At 44.0% G+C, this 18,076-nt stretch overlaps 1 protein-coding gene across 5 annotated transcripts in view; it reads left to right on the top strand.

Annotated features, from left to right (window-relative positions):
* Positions 1 to 3,967: 3,967 nt before the first annotated feature.
* The window catches only part of itprid2 (ITPR interacting domain containing 2), a 29,394-nt gene continuing 15,285 nt past the window's right edge, over positions 3,968 to 18,076 (top strand). The window contains exons 1-5 of one of the 5 annotated variants that reach the window (XM_031586339.2): positions 3,968 to 4,171; positions 13,037 to 13,305; positions 14,508 to 14,550; positions 16,401 to 16,450; positions 17,186 to 17,239. In XM_031586339.2, the coding sequence (XP_031442199.1) occupies positions 13,119 to 13,305; positions 14,508 to 14,550; positions 16,401 to 16,450; positions 17,186 to 17,239 (334 nt within the window). In that variant the 5' untranslated portion in view covers positions 3,968 to 4,171; positions 13,037 to 13,118. Of the gene's footprint in view, positions 4,172 to 4,786; positions 5,046 to 12,125; positions 12,437 to 13,036; positions 13,306 to 14,507; positions 14,551 to 15,570; positions 16,017 to 16,400; positions 16,451 to 17,185; positions 17,240 to 18,076 lie in introns of those variants that run through there. The other 4 variants (XM_012833946.3, XM_031586350.2, XM_031586345.1 and 1 more) reach the window with 4 other exon arrangements.

An 18,076-nucleotide genomic window follows, 5' to 3' on the forward strand; every position in this document is an offset into this window, starting at 1 on the left:
TGCAATTCTACATGTTGACCTTTTCATAGGCACAACAAAATAAGCACAAATGTCCCTGCTGTCTCAAGGAAAGAAAAAACGAATTTCCAAAGTAATAATGGTAACAACATGTGGACTTTTACCGTACAGGTAGGTCTATATGTGGGTGCTTGGTGATGCGTGACAAATATTTCATTTGCTCTGTTTGCGAACTTCTGATTTATCTACACCTGACATCTGTTAATGGCGCAGCGCAAAGACGTGGAGCTGGGTCGATATTTGATAACCAGGTAACAGTGAAGTGCCCACAGTAACTCTAAGCCTCCATCCACCGACAGAGAGCTACTAGTATTCCTCATAAATCGACTAGTTGCCTTGGTCGAAAGTCCACACGCTGCTGCCGTAGGCGGGGGGGTGTTTACTTGGCCCTACTTCTCCGTTACCCGTTACCATGTAAACCGTGGAGCGAAGAAAGCCAGTTCAGCACCACCGACAGCAACTCCCAAGGGAAAATACATTTTTCAGTCTTTTCTGTTCAATCTGTATACACCTCTCAGTCAGTGGAACAAATGCGGCGTATAGACGATACAGTGTAGCCAAAATCCGTTTAAAGAAAAGTGCTTATTGAGACCCAACTCCTAAACACGCTTGTGTTTTGAAACACATGTAAAATATGTTTTGGGAGAAAACTGAATAGGGCACTATCTTTGTCATGACTTCAATAAAGGTTTAGGAGAATATTTGTTATGAGGTTACGCTTAAGTCTGACAAAACCGGTCCTAAACCACTCTGGTCTGAGATACAGAAAACGAAGAACATTACATTTTATTTTGATGTTAATGAACAACACTGTATGCACTGTAGTTAAGCATAAAAACATGTAGGTGTCATTTAAATATTAATGACCTGACCTTTCATTTCCTGTACCTCATCAAATAGCGCTTTTCCCCTTAGCGGCTTTTCTGTACCTAAAAGCAATGTGTGTGCGCTTCGGTGGGCTCCTTTATTGAACGAATTCAACTTCCAGTTTCATTGCGCTCCCACCGCACTAATTGCATATGCAAAAATGCAGATTTGTATTAATTAGTTACACTGCTGATTAGTTCTTTGGTATTTTGGCGCAATAAATCACGCTAGAACAGAGGTACAGACGTTAATTTTTGGCTCATAACCCAGCTGCGGCTCCGAGCGGAATACAGGGTTCATATTAAAGGAGCCCCCTTCAGCAAATCCGAATTTGTATTGCAGGTAAGACCACCTGCTGCATCTACGAGCCTGTCCAACCTATACAGCATATATAGGCTACTGGCTCACTGATTATGATATCGAGTAACTAAAACACCAACGAACACCACCACAAAAAAAAAGAATAAAATAATAATAATGTTTATTTTTTGTTGTCACTGCGACTGAAAATCATTATATTGTTATTGATGAATCATTATTAGTATTAGTCTACTTCCAGCTGTTGTAATTGCCCAGATGAAATAATGTGGAATACCAGGTATTTTGTAGCCTATTGTGTGCAACATGATCGAAAATATATGGGATCGACACGCTGTTTTCTCAGCTACTGAGCTACTCATATCTCAAAATTACAATCACGGCGTGGTGGAAGCTGTGATTTTGGTCCTTTGGGAGTTGGAACTTTTGTACGGTTAATACTGCCACATTTGGAGACGCAGCGATGGGTTGATTAAACAAGAGTCAGAGTTTTGTTTTGAACGAACTGGCCCTGAAGCACTTTAGCCTAGTTCTTAAACGAAAAGTTCACCCCGAAAGTACAGTTTAAAGTATTTCAACAACGGCCTATACTCCGAGAAGTCCCGCACTATAGAGCACTGGTCATTGCCTTTTTTTTCGTTTACACTAGCGCCATCTTGTGGCTTCGGTGTTTACTGGCAAACTATCACTGGTTTCTACTTATGAGGCCTATCGCACACATAATCACAAGCGATATAGCTAGGGACACCTGGTTGGCGGGGACAGTTGTAAATTGCTTCATTTCTTAACTCGTGTCGAACGTAATGCGATGAAACTCATAGATAGACTCGTGTGATGGTACAAGGATGCTATGTTCAAAATGTCATCTTGTGCCTCAATCTCAGTCAAAAGATTAGACAGAAATCGTTTTTTTTTTTTAAATCCGAACTAGATGCTAGTATAATTATTAGCTGCATACAATGTGTTATATTTCAATTATCTGAGGACAGTTGTAAAATCCATTGCAATCTGTTGCAACCAGCAAGCGAAATAGGCCAGTCAGTTTTGCGTAAACGTGACTGGTAATCTCACTGACATTTTGAAAACAAACGCTGTAGAGACGGCAAAAAACCCTTATCCAACATTGTTTTGTTTTAAATAATGAATGCAGTTTCAGTAAATTGTACTTTATCCTTTCAAACTGGTATGTTACGATTGTCTCCGTCAACTGTCACAACAGTTGCCCGACACGTTACAACTGTCCCCAAGGAACTCATTGCATTTAGATGAAAAGGTACGACACATGTGCTTGAATTAGTTAAGTATATATAGAGATGAAAGATGTATATATGTTAAAATGAAACGTGTCACAAATGTGTCGCTTTTTTTGTTTGCAACAAGACAAAAAGTACACAAAAAGCGAAAACTGTTTCCCTCTATAAGAAACAGCAGTTACACAAAACAAGTGAAGTAAAATATATAGGTCGTGTTTGTAACGCTAACCCATATCACTCGTTTGGTTTAATACATGTTAACCATGAGGTTGTTGTAAACAAATCATTAAACAATGTAAAAACTTTAAACTAAACTTATACATTTAAAAATATAGACATATTTTAAAGTTTTCCTCTGATATCTGATATTCTCAGATGTAGGACCTATAGCCTATATGGCCCAGTTTGATTAAACTATGGTAATGTTTAATTTCCTCTTTTTGCCAGTCTAGGCTAGGATACCTTGGGAAAGTATCCACGAGAGCTTGCCCACAGATGTTGGCAGCCAGAAAATGACACAGCTACCCCATCTCTTTGTATTAATCTTGGCTAGCCTCCATTTTAACTTCGAAAGAAAGATGAAAACACAAGTATGTGAAGATATTTTAAATACCCATGCATACCCATTGTTTAAGACTATCCCTCTCCATAGTTAAAGCAATATAATGAGCCATTTATCACCTTGCTTTGCGCCCTCATGGGAACTATTGGAATATTGTCATGAACACACAAGCTCCATCTGTTTTGCAACGATCTCTGGTTTGAAGCTGAAATTAAATACAGGCGTGAAGTAAGAAAATAAGTGCCAATAACATCCCGTACACCACAAGGAATATGAATATGCTGCGTTCTAAATCATTTTGCACTAATGAATAATTTTGCAACCACGAACTTGTCTTATATTTATGATAATCATCTCAGATAATCATATAACATGACAACATAGAAAATAATACTGAAAACTTAGAACAAATGTTATTTTGAAAAGAGTACGAAATTATTTTGGAAGTGTCTGGAGGCTGTTTTCCCAGAAATTCCCAGAAATATGGCATACACCTCCGATGGCGCCTTCGTGTGGTGAAATCATAACACTGCAATTGTGATATGCAGACTGCACGTATGACCAAATAACTTCATGCACAACATCTGCACTCAAACTCATAGTTCTATATGATTATATGTAATAACACTGAGGAGAGTTTTGGTTCGTGAGGGCTACGTGGACAGGTCTGTTTCATCAGAAATCTTACTTTTTAAATCTATGCTATTCTATTATTTCACTGATCACCTCTTGCAGAAAACATTTGTGTCTCAAACGGAATGATGCTCTGAACGTAGTCTTATATTCTATTAAGTCACCTGTGAATTGTTATCCTTCTTATTTAGCACGCTCTTCGTAATCGCTTTCAAAATTTCTTTCATACTATGATGATGCCCTGACTTTGGGGCATGGGCTGTACTTTGTAGCTGGAAAATGTCTGCATTTGGTCCGTTGTGTTGTTGCACTTTATCTTTTTCTCCAGCAGGTTTCAGGGCGGTCAAAGTTTTGGAGGAGTTCTCTCTGTTTTCCAGACAGACTCGCCCTTGTTATGTTACTTTATACTTTGTCCGGAAGCGGAAGTTTCTTAGTTCCATGAAGTTCGGTGAAGTTTGGCAGATGACACGGAGCAGCACCGATTTTGATCTTTTGAACTCCACATAGTAGTGTTACAATGGTAAGATCATTTTAATTCCCTTTCATGTAATTGTCATTCAAATGGAGATGTCTTAATAGAGTGGGCGCGTATATTATCTGATCTGCGTCAGTCTAGGATTCACTCAGAATTTCTTAGACGCATGCGGACGGTAATGACAGTTTGTACTTGGGAGAATGAAAAGAAGAGCAGGATAAGTGTTTTGTCAGGAATGCGGAAAAGGTTTCACCAGCTCATCCTTGTCACCATGTTGCTTTCAGTTATCAAGGTGTGCGTTGTTGGCTGTAGAATCCTGGCACTACAAGAATATTGCAAGCCATGTCGTGTGCGACAAGGTGCAAATCATGAACTGAATCATCTCGTTCATCAGCTACATCAGCTATCATTGTTTTGTAGTTCAATCAGCAATTAACACTGGGACAGCTAATAGCCTATTGTTAATCAGTCTAACTGGATGATGAAGTAAGGGTACCTGCGCGTGAAGGGTGTTGGCTGTGGGAAGCATGGTTACGTGTAGGTGGTATTATCATGCTCATATCACCTGGAGGACAGCCAGTTTGTCGCCATCAGTGAAAAACGCGTGTGTTTGCAGTTTTGTTCTTGCGCATTAGTTTGACACATTCTTGAAAGATTAAAATATGACATGGTAAAGTACTCTCATGATTTACGAACGCATTCAGTAAGCTTGTTGGCAGTAAGGCCTGCCAAACTATGCTCGTCACCTTTAGGATTCAGTTACTCGAATTCGCGTACTTCTCTCCGCTTATGACACACTTGTTGAGAGAAACAGTTTGGTAAAGTAGTCACTAATTATAGAATTAAAAAGTATGAAGGCAAAATATAGTCAATCAATAGCCTGTATGTATGTCATTACAGGACATCTACATCCAGACAGGTTGGTAAAATATGGATTTCTCTCTCTCTCTCCCTCCCCCTCTCCCTCTCCCTCTGTGTGTGTGTGTGTGTGTGTTTGAGCACAGGCAAGGTGGGTTCAACATGTGCAAATTTCAGCAGTGGGACCGTGTTATGAAATTTAAACGTACTGAGCCCTCCTAGGAGGTACTGTAACTCCAACATTCCACTTAGCACATGTCACAAATGGACAGATAGATAGAGGGGAATACAATTTCCGCTTTAGTATTAGTATGCAGGTATTTCTCTGTCTGTTCCTGTGACTGCATGTCTTACCGTAATATAATGTACTAATAGGGCATTGCTTATGTAGTCTGGGTTGAGGAAGTAGCCTAATCCGTAAAATTCTTTTGCATACTCTTTGGGAACTATTTTGAAACTATTCTCTAAGATCAGTCCTCGGTTACGCTATTAAAGAAAGCCCTACGTCTCTGGTAAACTTGAACTAGTGTCAGTGGCATTAGTTTATAACAGGGCGCCAATGCAGTTCTCTGTTTCAGATGTGTTCCCCTTTTTTTCCCCACAGTGTATTTTCCACTCTTGCTTGTTGATGTTGAAAAAGTAGGGCAACCATGCTCTGTGCAAACTGAGGTTGGAACACAGCGGCTTGTAAGGGCGCCTGTAGATAAGAGCGCTGGCTACAGGTGTTAGCTCAGCGGGCTGATTTATGTCTGTGTGTTTGCTGAGCCAATACGGGTGGATCCATGTTCCCAAACATTATTCTCAGAGGGCGAGATGTGAAAGAGAGTCAGCCCACCCCTGCCAAACAAGAGAGCCACGATCACTACCGTGGAGTTTTTTTTGGTCTAACCCGGAAAAGAATGAGGCCTCCCCACTTGTACAAGCCTACCTTCCCCTTTTTTTTGTGGCGACACATCAACCACAGTGTAGGCCCCTAAATTGCACAGATTTCTAAATCATTATAAAAGTGGCCAGTATTTTGTCTAACTTTGCTGGTTGTTTGTTTCGCATTCCATTAGCAGTTTAGTTTTAGTTAGTTTTGCCTGGAATCCTAGTTGTAGCACCAAGCTAGGTGCGTTAACGTAATCTCTCAGTTTTTACCTTCGCCGTATCAGTTCCGCAAAGGACACAACATGGTGTTCAGGGCAGGATTATTGTTTCAGGAACAGAGGAAGTCTGTGTTGCCATAGCATCACGGAGTTCCATAGGTCAAGTTTATTCAGAATGAGGGAGAATTTACTGTTCTTGGCCCAATCGGGACACTCCTCACGCCTTGATAGGCAAAGGCCCTCACATCTATTACTATCACTATTACTTTTTCAGACACATCACAGTCAGTCAGTTCACACTGATGGGCGCCTCTCAAGTGGTGGGAGAAGGAAAAGAGTGAGTCCCCTCTGGGTTTTGAGGAGGGATTGAGGCTGCAGACACAGGAAATGAAGTTGGCAGTAGTCCCACAAACAGCCCCCAAAAACCAGCGCTGTGACTCAGAGATGGATGGACTAACAGGCAGTGTGTGTAATCGATATGAGGATGAATTAACTGTTTGTGTGTTTTCTCTTTTATGTTTGTTGTTGTTGTTGTGTGTGTGTGTGTGTGTGTGTTTTGGGGGGATGAGTGAGCAGTGACACAAAGTGACTGTTCCAACCACACAATGTTCTGTAACATCTGTCCAGGATTCAGCAGCACAGTAGATTCACGAGGGCGGTAGAATTGCATTGTTGGCAAGGTTACGTGAAATGCCTGCATTTCTAAATGTATAGACACTTTATTTACCTTGTTTGAAACTGAGTCCATGGACTCAGAAGAAGTTTATTTGGAGCAACTTAAAAATGTGTAAATATCACATGATTTGATTTTGATACACAGCATGCATTTTAACCACATGGTGTCTCCTAACTAGGATTTATTTCATACATAAGTTTTCATGTTTTAAACATAAGACTGCGTACATGTCAGTGGGTATTCACCTTACTCCTAGCAGTTTAACAGTCTCACAGTCTTTTGTTTTGCAACTGATTTGTTTCTGTGAAGGTCTCAGCACTTGGATTGTTTCCAGTGAGTTCCAGAACCTTCCTGCTTCTCAGCACCACTGACACACACTTGTTTTCTCAAGCACTTTACTATATACTCAGGTAATCCAACATCAATAAGCAGAGTTTTATCCTTCCCCCATATCCTCTCTGCTGTGATGCATTCGTGTTTCTGCCTCGCACATTATATGAAATGGAAGCGAAACCTCACCTTTATGGCAGGCTCTGGAAATTTGCACCAGGTGCTCTAGTGTGTTTATTTCGTGTTGCTGAAATTGAAACCCCGGGCAACACTGACCTTGTTCGGGCTAATGATTAAACCATGTTATGATAATGCTGGTACATGCCGTGTCCCTGCCGCTGCTGTTGTACCTTCACGGGCAGCCTTGGGACGGGGGGATGGTGATGTCCAGACGGTGGTCGGGTTTCGGCCCAGGTCTGGCCCAGGTCTGGCTCACATCTGGCAGGTTTATACTTGATCTGTTCCATTGTCAGCTGGTAGATTTAGGGGGTGGAGGGGGAGGGCTGCTCTACCTCTCGCAGTGGAACAGCCAAGGAAAGAGAAGCAGGCTCAAAAATGAATCTGGCAAGTGTGTTATTTATGTCATCACTCTTAGGCCCGAATGTTTCTTTAACCATGACACGGTGTGCTTTGGCTCTCAGCAGAAGGCTTTTTGGGCAGAATTTCCAGTGGCTTTTGTATTTTATCTGAATCACATGCTGAACCTGTTACCCTTCCTTCTTTATAAAATCTGAGTACAATCTTGAATACAGTATTCTCTGATCTGCTTCATGATGTAGTAGGTGTCTTCTAACGGTGCATTTGACCTTGACTTAGTTTGAACTCCTGTTCACATCTCCTCTGCAGCCCCTCTACTCTGGCCGGTACGGCTATGTCCTGAATACGAAATGTGCCACTCTGGCTGAGACACAGAAAAAAGCAAAGCAAACAACCTGGACCGATCTAAAGGATCAGCCTGTGGCTTTGTCCAAAGAGTACAGTTTGTGTTCTCTGGCCTTCTGTGTGGGCTTGAAGATACTTTGTGTTCCTGCTGTCCAACAAAAGCCCCTTTTCCACTGAAGAAAAAATATGGGCCTGTTAATGTCCAAGGACGGAGCCTTTCATGAGGTTCCCCTACATTTGGCGCAGGGTTCTGTCAGATTCCTTTAGCATATGTTGTGGTGATCTCTGGCAGTGGTATCCTGGCTTTTTTCAATTAAAATCTTTTTCTGTTTTTTTTGCCGCACTTTCAGCAAAGGGAGATTCACCTCTGGTTGCCTAGTTCTCTGGTTGTAACGTTTTGCAAAGGGAACACTGATGTAATCGGGTTTAAATCTATGTATGCTGAAAGACAAGCGATGTGTAACTTCTACCACTTTTTAAACATAACGCCTGGAGATTACAAGCACGCTTTCACTCTAGACATATGCTATGTCCTTTGTCTGCTAGATAGGGATGATTTTGATCTGTGCTGGATTTATCGGCAAACCCCAGTTCACCACCACTCTCTGTTTAAAGCCTGAGCGGAAATGTACTTGGTGCCAAGAGGAGGAGAAGCTTTAACAAAAGTGCTGATGCTGTAAGCAGCCTGTCACATATCCAAAATAAAGGGGTTTTTTTTGTAGCGACTTTACCAATTGATTCCTTGGGCTTGGCGTTTCCCTGCATGTAGCCCTTGTGTTTCATAATTCCTTTTTGAGGATGTCTGACAGGGGCTTAAGCCCTGGAAAGCCTCACTGCTCTGCACTGTTCAGATCGCTGTCTGGCTTTGTGAAGAGGTTGGGGATGTGATGAAAGTCCTTGCAGCAATGGCCCTCTGTTTGCACTTGGCTGAGAACGTCTGAGTATGTCGCTGTGGCACTGATTCTGATTAAATGGCTGATGATTGAGAAGATAACAACAGGCATCAGTGATTTGGTGTGTGCCAGCTGAACTTTAAAATTCCAGCTGCACGGCTTCTTGGCGCAGTACAACCCACATTGTTGCTTTGATGTGGGCATTGCGTCAGCTCGGTTATTATAAAACATCTAAAAGTTCACGTCCCAGCTTTTTAGCTCGGGTCCATGCACTGGTCCCTGAGGGACTCCAGAGGTGCGGCACAGGAAGGTAGCTGCCCTTTTTTCTGGTGTCTGACCCTGCCTGGCGCTCCACCCCGTGAAAAACAATACCACAATGGAGCAGCTAGTTTGTGCAGGAGCGTTTCTCTCTTGTTGCTGACGGGCCAGGATGGCAGCAGCCACTCGTGATGCCAGCAGCCCAGCCCAGCCCAGCTCAGACGAAGTGGCAGTGCAGTGTGGCAGTTAAGGAGTGCTGTGTATCATGTTTCTCCTGCAGGGAAGAAGGTGTAGCAGGTGTGGTTCCAGTGGCGTGTGAAAGGAATTGGTGCTCGCTAAGCTCTATTTTGAATTTGTACTGTAATCAAATATATCTCTGGTAAGTCGAAAGTAGTGTAGCATAGGCATTTTGTTGTTGTTGTTGTTGTTGTTTTTAAGGTAATGTGTCACTGAGTTAATTTTTGTGAATAATGTGATTATGCCATCTGGCTAAATTACCAAAGTTTGAGTCACCACCATCAGATATTTGTATAATCATCAGCTTACTGAAACCACTTATTGACTCTGAATGTGAAATTGAGAGAGTGTGTAATTCCACAATGGTGTATGCATCTGTAAATAATTTATTTTTGGGCAAACATGAGTGAGAGAGGAGTTTTGTTGATGTCTTAGAAGTTATGCAAACGTTTTGGGACGTGGGCTTTGTCACAACTTCTTCCTGGTCCCTTCTGGCAGTGAACATGTGGGAACTAGAACTTTGTGGTTCTCCAGAAAGGGGTCAAGGCCAGTTTATGTGTGGGGGGGTACACTAAAGAGCCTAAAAATAGTTCTCTTTTTTTAAAAGCAGGAGGTTTTATTTCTATGCTTAATTTTAGCCATCCTGATGTTTACTCTGTCCCGGAGGAGATGGGACAAAGTGGCTGGGGGATGGGGGGGTACGCACCACTTTTTCGACTGTGTTGTAGCTCTGACATCCAGGTGTTTGTCATGGTCACTGTTGCCAGTGTTTCCTTCATTCCTGTGAAGTGGAAACAAACCAGGAAAGAAAACAGTGAAGTGTTGCACAGTGTCAGTGTGTTCAAAGCTTTTACAGTCTATTCTGGTCAGAGAGAGAAAAAGACCCCCTCTGGTTTCCAGTGTCGCTCCTGTTCTGTAATAACATCAATGCTTGAGGCAAGGCTTTAGTTTCCAGGGGTACACTTAATGCTCAACACACCTTCTGTCAAATCAAAGGGAAAACGCTTTCTTCCTTTCTTTCCTGATGCATATTTACTTTTCTCTTCATCACGTTCACTCTTTGACAGGACTACAGTATAGGCTGAAACATGATTAATGCCTCTCGGTTGCTTCCCCTATTAGCTGGTAAAGGGCTGTCCTATTAGGAGGACTCCCTGTTTCCTCTGTCTGTATGTGTTTGTGCAATGCTGGTGTTGGTGCTGGTGTTGGTCATGAGGCAAACAGCTGGATGTGCTGTTCCTGCTGTTAGCCTACGCTGGGGATGGTGAAGTTGCAGTCCCTGGATGTATGGGAAGCGGGGTGGATGGGTGGTGTGTGTGTGTGTGTGTGTGTGTGTGTGTGTGTGTGTGTGTGTGTGTGTGGATGAGGGGGGGATGACATGATATCTGGATGATTATCTTTGCATCCTGAACATCTGGTGGCTACGTCCGTCCGAAGCACAAGAGAGAAATGGCTTCCTCTGTCTGCGCACAGCAAAAGCGATATGTGCAGGGAGGGGGTGGGGGCGGGCTAGCGACATCACTCATCTTGCTGAGGCAGCAGCAGGAGTGCAGCACGCGTTCTGCGGAGCAGGCTGACGGTTATTTAGATTAAAACAATGCCCCCCCTCATCCGTCTCTCTGCAGCCTGTGTCCATTTAAAGCAGGCTATGCTCCTCTGTTGGGGCTGTTTACAGTGGTGGCTGGGGACCACAGGTCCAATATGGGCTATAGCACTGGAGGGGGGGCTGCGCCCTGTTTGCGACGCTACACAGAAACCGTCATCTGTAAAGGGCAGTCCTCCTCATCAGCTTGCAGATGCATCTCTGTGCTGTGCTTGTGTGGCTGCGCTTCCAATGACAAAGGAGTTTGTTTAGAGTCTTTGTCTAAGTAAATCACAGTGTTTAGCGTGGAGTGGCTTTGTGTCATGGAAAAAGAAAATTAATTTCCTCTTTTCTTCCTCAATTTGTTTGTTGAGCATCCCCAACCAATACATCAGTTTGTATGTCATGAGTTTCCACGCATACTGGTAAGACCACACATACACACACACACACACACACACACACACACACACACACACACACACACACACACGCTGGTTTCGTCTGGGTGTTGCTGGGTACCAGTTTTAAATACTCAATAAGGAACCCTCTGTATGCGTTTTATTCTAATGAGTTTCAGTAATCCTCCCTTGATGTTTCAAACTTTGCCCATATGTAAGTTTTCCTGTCAGTAGGGAGAGAGAATTCCTGGGAGCGCTGACATTCATTGACAACTGCATTGAAAGATCACGGAGTGAATAATCATTAGGCATTTTCCAGATGAATCACTGGATTTGCCTGATAATAAGCCAGAACCATTCCGATGAGTCCTGTTGCAGTATGCGAGCGTGTGACGGTGTGTGACGGAGCGCAGTGAAACCGCGGAGGGAGGGCAGTGTGTGGGCGTCATGGTCGGATAGACGCACGGCATCCAGTTTGCATTGACTCACTCGGTCGGTCGGTCGTGCCGGGCCTGGAACCAGACACCGGGATGTTGGTTCAGAGCAAACGCAAGCGCTCCCTTGTTTGATTCTCTGGTCCTCATGTCAAGTCAAGCCCCATCACGTGCTTTGTTGATTTCATTTGTATTTACGGGGCCTCGGAGTCTAGTTCCTGCTTGCTTATGAAAATGGCTCTGGAAATAGGCATGCCCTAATAATAGCTCCTATTTGAGCCTCTGGAGATTATACTCTTGAATGATAAATCCATCCCACTTGGCCGACTCTCCCTGTCCGATTCCTTCAGAAGAGCGCGGGCCCCAAAAAACAGGAAATGACTCGGCACCAGCTTGTAATCTTTTAGCTAAACAGACATTTCCTGCTCTACTTGTTTTCTGACTTCTAGCTTCACCATCTATCCCAGTCGGAGATCCCGCCGTACGGTGCAGCTTCCCATGCGGCCAGCGCCAGCGCATTAGCTCCTTTGGTGTTGTGGGCAGGACAAACACTGAGGCATTGGCCACTTCTCCTCAGCCTGTTCGGTCATCACTTCTTATTAGAATATACTGCCCTAAACGTTAATGGGTTTACTTGGGTTTATTTGTTGTTGTTTTTAAAGCTTGCTTAGGTAAGAGGTTATCTAATATATTTGTTTTGTTTTTGGTGTGCGTTGCTTGTATTTGCTTGTTGCTATGCATGTTGTTGTGACACCTGGTTATTGAGATTCTGCCTCTGAAGGTTTGTCTTCTGTGAGCATGCATTGTATTGGTGGGTGTGCGATGCATGCAGCCATATATAGGCCAGAAAAAAATCATCAAGAAGTTCAAAGTCTTTTCACAGAGACTTCTCTCTGTACTCTACATTTTGTGAGGGTCTGTTGGGTGACATACTAAGAAGAGTTTACCCATATAAACATATGAGGAATAATATTTTGACTTTTACGAGTTGGTTCACGGGATGCACATCTTGCAAAGACGTCCATGTCCCTTGCATGCCTATGTGATGTAACAGAGCACCTCTCTGTAAACTATACATCAATCGAGGGGTGTGTGTGTGTGTGTGTGTGTGTGTGTGTGTGTGTGTGTGTGTCTGTGTGTGTGTGTGTGTGTGTGTGTGTGTGTGTGTGTGTGCACACGCGCATACACACGCACGTTGGGGGAATGTTCAGGCCTGTGCTGTCATATGCATGTGCTGAGCCTGATGTCCTATCTCTGTCTTCCCTCCCCAGGTAACTTGCCCCCTGCTGTAGTAACACACACGCTGTGTGCGTGAAAGAGCGGGAGCGAGCGAGAGAGAGAGAGCCAGCGCAGATGGACATGGAGCAGTGTGAACCACTGAGCGGGCGAGAGCACCCATGGAAGGCTGCCACCATGAAAAGGAGGGCCTGGGCACAGAGCCGAGACTCCTGGCAGGCGCCTGAGTCCCAGGACGACGGGGCTGAGGAGCCAGTGCCCGCTAAGTCCATGGAAGAGAAGCCCTCCGCTGCCGAAGAGCCAGGTAGGTCCGCTAACCCCCACAACACCAACACCAACACTCCTCGTTAGCAGTCTGCTTAGCTTTAGCTTCAGCGGTTAGGAGATCACTGTACAGAACATACCCAGGCTCTAGTTTGATATACTTGGAGAACGTGGCACAAAATATGTCCAGACTCTGATTTGTTTGGAGAACACCGCACGGAACATATCCAGCCTCTGGCTTTAAAGGTTTGGAGAACACTGCACACACATATGCAGCCTCTGGCTTTATTGGTCTGGATTGCACTGCACAGAGAAATGCTGAGCTGTAATGAAACTACTGAGGGAACTACACTGAGGTTAGTTCTGCTGACTGACAATGCTTCCCTGTCTACAGGTAAAGCTTGATTTGATCCAGTGCCCCAAAGGTGCCTGACTTTTAGTAGCTTGAAGGGTTGTAACAATATGTAAGCATCATATGATGGTTTACATTCTGAATGTTTAGGCAAGTTGCAGAGTAATGCTTGGTGGGCATATATGTTGATATGCTTTCCACACTGGTGACAGATCAGCAGAGAGAGAAGGCATGTGTTCCATTGGTGTCTGAATCCCACTGATTGGCAAACCTCAGACTTGTGAAATTTCTTCCCAAATCTGAGGGATGCCATAACATTTGTTCGTGGCAGGAGGGCTGTGGTTTTTAGGGATCTGTTAAGAGGCAAGAAAGAAGAAAAAAATGCTTGGTGATAATCGTGTGGGATTATTAACTCCAGAGGGAATAGTGGTGAGATGATCTACGCCTGCATCATTCTTACACATGCACTGTTGGGCTTGAGTTTGACCTGACATTTTACGACACACACACACACACACCAGGAGGGTTAAAAGTTTTTTTAGTACTCTGCTGAGCCTCAGCAAAAATGATTTGGTGTAAGCACAGACTGATGAAGTGCAGAAGGCAATAGCTTTGAGATTACAGAGGCTTTGGCTTTTTCATCGTTTTTCTTGACACGGCTCCATGCAAGCCGCCATAAAATGATTAAGATTCAATAAACAGCCTTTACTGCTCGCTTTCTTTTTGCCAGAGGAGGAGTTCAGTTGGCACAGTGGTAGCGTCCTTTTTTTTACTTACTAAGATGAGCTTTGGCAGTAAAAATATTTTTTGCATTGCTTATGAACATACTCTAATTCATTTTGTGGTCATTTAGTTTTAACATTTCTTTTTTTCTTTACTTTTTTTTTTAGGTCGGTTACCCAACAAAATAGCAAGCTGGCTCCAGGACTGCAGGTAGGGTGGTGCAACATTATGCAACTCCATACATTCAAATGCAAATGATGCGAACAATGTTCGCGGTTTCACTTGCATTCTAAGTAGCCAGACAGGCTCAGTGAACAGAGAACCTCAAGGATTCTCTTAAGCCTCTGGCAAGGAGAACTCTACCTCACTCTCTCTCTTTCACTCGGTCTCTCTTTCTCTGGCGGTCTATTTCTCACTCTCTCTTTGTCTATGTCTCTCTCTCACTTGATCTCCTTCTCCCTCTCTCTATCTTTCTTTCTTTCTCTTTCCCTCTCTCTTTTCACTCTTCTTCCCCCACTCTCTCATTTACATTTACATCTTGTCTTCGGCACTGTACATTTTGAGTTTCCTTGTGAACACAGCATTACAGTAAAAAAAAGCTGGGAGGGAGACCATGATAAAATATCTCTTCCTGGTTCACATTGGCTTCATAGTCTTCTCTGTCACTGGGCCCATTGTACATCCAACCACAGAAGTTGTCCGTATATCTTCTTACTATTTGACATTGATGTTTTTTTTTGTTGTTGTTTTTTTTTCATTGGTGGGGGGGACGAGGTGAGATTTCCTGCCTCTACTGGCCCAGCCGAATGGCCATCCTCAATACAGTTTCATGCTGCTGGAGAGAGTAGCTTGGACACCGCTGTTACGCTTTAGGATCCCTACAGAGATACACCTGCATCTGTTTACCTCAATAAGTGTGAAGATGTTGTCAGACACTTAGAATAACATTTATGAGCCTGTCAGTGGCGAAAACAAGTGGTTTACTTTGACGCAAATGCTTGCCTCATAGGATTCCCTTGTGCAACCATTTAGCAACACCGGTTGTTGGTTTTTGCATTCTAACACAATACTGGACTGATTTGAATTGTAAATTGTGGACCCAAAAAGATCTAGAAATAGGGCTCAGGTTTGAAAATCCCAAAGTTTTCCTTTAACCCCGCCCCCCCATCCCCCCCCCCCCCAGACACCCCCACACACACACAACCTCTGCCAGAATACCAGAACAGAAGTGAACGAACAGAATCTTGGCCACCCTTCATGAACCCTCATCAGCTGCCTTTTGCTATCTCTTTAGCGCTGTGTTCATAATCAGTTTTGCTGAAAGTCATTGGTTGATTGTGGTGCCAGTCTTCACTGGCAACAGACTTTGTTGATGCCTTGAGTCTGGAAGCAGGGTGTGCATTTTGCCATAGACTTTCCTGGACCCAGGCAGTCATCTCTTTTTCTTTTTCTTTTTTTGTCTTGAGGCCATTTTTTGATCGATACTGGAGCGCCCCTGTTGGAGTTGTGTAATGCCTGTGTAACGTGCCGCTTGAGTTATTTTTAGCCTCAAAAGACTTGCATGGGTTGCTGTTTTTTTTTTTTTTTTTTTTTTTTTTTCTCACAACGTTTACAGACGCTGAAGCTTTACAAACTGGCTTCATGAAAGAGGCAGGAGAGTATGAAGGTGGTGGATTGTAAGTTTGCTCGGGCAGTTAAGCTACAGCTGTTTAATGGCATTTCCTTAATGGTGTCTTTTAGGGTATATAGAATGTGTAGAATGAGGGAGAGTAAGTGAAGGTGTGTGTGTGTGTGTGTGTGTGTTTGTCAGTCTGAGTGACAGTACATACTTATTGTTTTGTTAGGTATAGAGTGGCGCCAATGTTAACTGATAGGTGTGGTGGTGGAGTTATTAAGTGTGTGGGCTGTGTGTTGAAATATGGCGCTCGTTTTGAAACGAGATGTGGGCTGGTTGTGGATTGTGTGTGTGTGTGTGTGTGTGTGTGTGAGTGTGTGAGAGAGAGAGAGAGAGAGTGAGCTGGCAGAGTGGGTGGAATGACGTGTTTCTATTGTGTCTGCAGGACTCCCCTGGGGGCTTCTCTGGATGAACAGAGTGGAACACCAACCAAGGGTGAGTTACACTAAAACACTCTGTGTGTATGTGTGTGTGTTTTTGTGTGTGTATGTGAGGGAGTCAGTGAGAGTGCGTGAGAGAGAGAGTCAGAGCAAGAATGTGTGTGTGTGTGTGTCCCGGTGATGGTGTCGGAACTTGTTCCTCCTCGCTTTCACAACCCCTGCCGTCTGTAGGGTAGGTCATAAGGCGATAAGATTACTCAGCGGTAGGATCTGCTTGTCAAGTGACTGCATCAACCCACCACACCTCGTGAACTTTGGAGTGAACACACCAAGAGCACACACTCTCACACATCCCCCCCCACACACACTGCACTGCAGTGCACTGGGACTAGGGATCCTCTGTTGGAGTCCCACAACCCTTCTACCTCAACCAGAAATGACCTCAGGTCTCCGAAGTGGAGCTGAAAAGGACACTTTTGCGTTTACACCCTGGGAATATGATACGGTAGCGCATGTTGATCATTCACAATGTAAGTCAAGCAGGAAACGAAACGGCTGAGGGTGAACCGTAAATGTTTACCTTGGCATTCGCCTTGAGCAAGAGCTCTTGTATGGGTGTCTGGGAGTAAGGACAGTGTGTGTGTGTGTGTGCGTGTGTTGGTGTGTTAATTGAATGCTTTCAAAACCTTTCTCAGTTTGCCGTGTTTCCGACAGCTGAGGTTTTGCCGGTTTGGCTGCATGTATTTGGTGGCATTATTGAGCCATGACGGCTTTGCTCTGGGTTTCACAGGAGTTTCAAAGAATGGCTGCAGCTTTGAAGACGACCTGTCCTTGGGAGCTGAGGGTGAGTCTTGGTCCACTTCTTTTCCAACCTCCTCTCTCTGTCTCACACTCTCTCTCTCTCCCTTCATCCTCTTCATTCATTTTCTCTCTCCCTCTTTGTCTCTGTCTCCTTTTTTTTCTTCCTCTCAATAGAGCCCCTAATTACTTTCAAGTACGTTGCCTTGTTCAGAGCCGCCCGAGTGTTTTGACGGTTTAGCGTCGGTGTGCGGAAGGAGCCGGGCCGATAAGAGAAGCCTGCTGTCAAACAAGCACAAGGAGGGAGAATGAGTGTTGTGTTTTGTCTTGGAATTCAATCCCTTAACAGTCCTATTAAGAGGGAGCTCCTGGTTTGAGCACTTCATCCTGTTGGAATTTTCGCTTCCTTTTTTTTTTTTTTCTTACAAGAACGGACACTCACTCACACTTACTCACATATACACGCGTACATATTTGGTATTCTTTGTTCAAAGGACTGGGGGGCTGTGAGATCAGATAAGATATCTCTCATTTCACCCTTTCATGCTTTTGCCCTCCTCTTGACCTCTTGGCTGGTGAGTGTGTGGGATGGAGGGAGGGAGAGAGAGCGCGAGAGCGCAGGGGATAAATAATTAAAGAGTGTGTTTGCTGTGGAAAGGCTCCATTTGGCCAGACAAACACACACGCGCAGCTCACAGGTCTGCCTTGGCTTTCTCTGTCCACACTGAGAGAGGACTAATATCACACTACACACTGAGAGAGGCATAGTATCACACTACACACTCAGAGAGGACTAATATCACACTACACACTCAGAGAGGACTAATATCACACTACACACTCAGAGAGCACTATTATCACACTACACACTCAGAGAGGACTG

Source organism: Clupea harengus, chromosome 2 (genome assembly GCF_900700415.2).
Source record: "Clupea harengus chromosome 2, Ch_v2.0.2, whole genome shotgun sequence".
NCBI lineage: Eukaryota > Metazoa > Chordata > Actinopteri > Clupeiformes > Clupeidae > Clupea > Clupea harengus.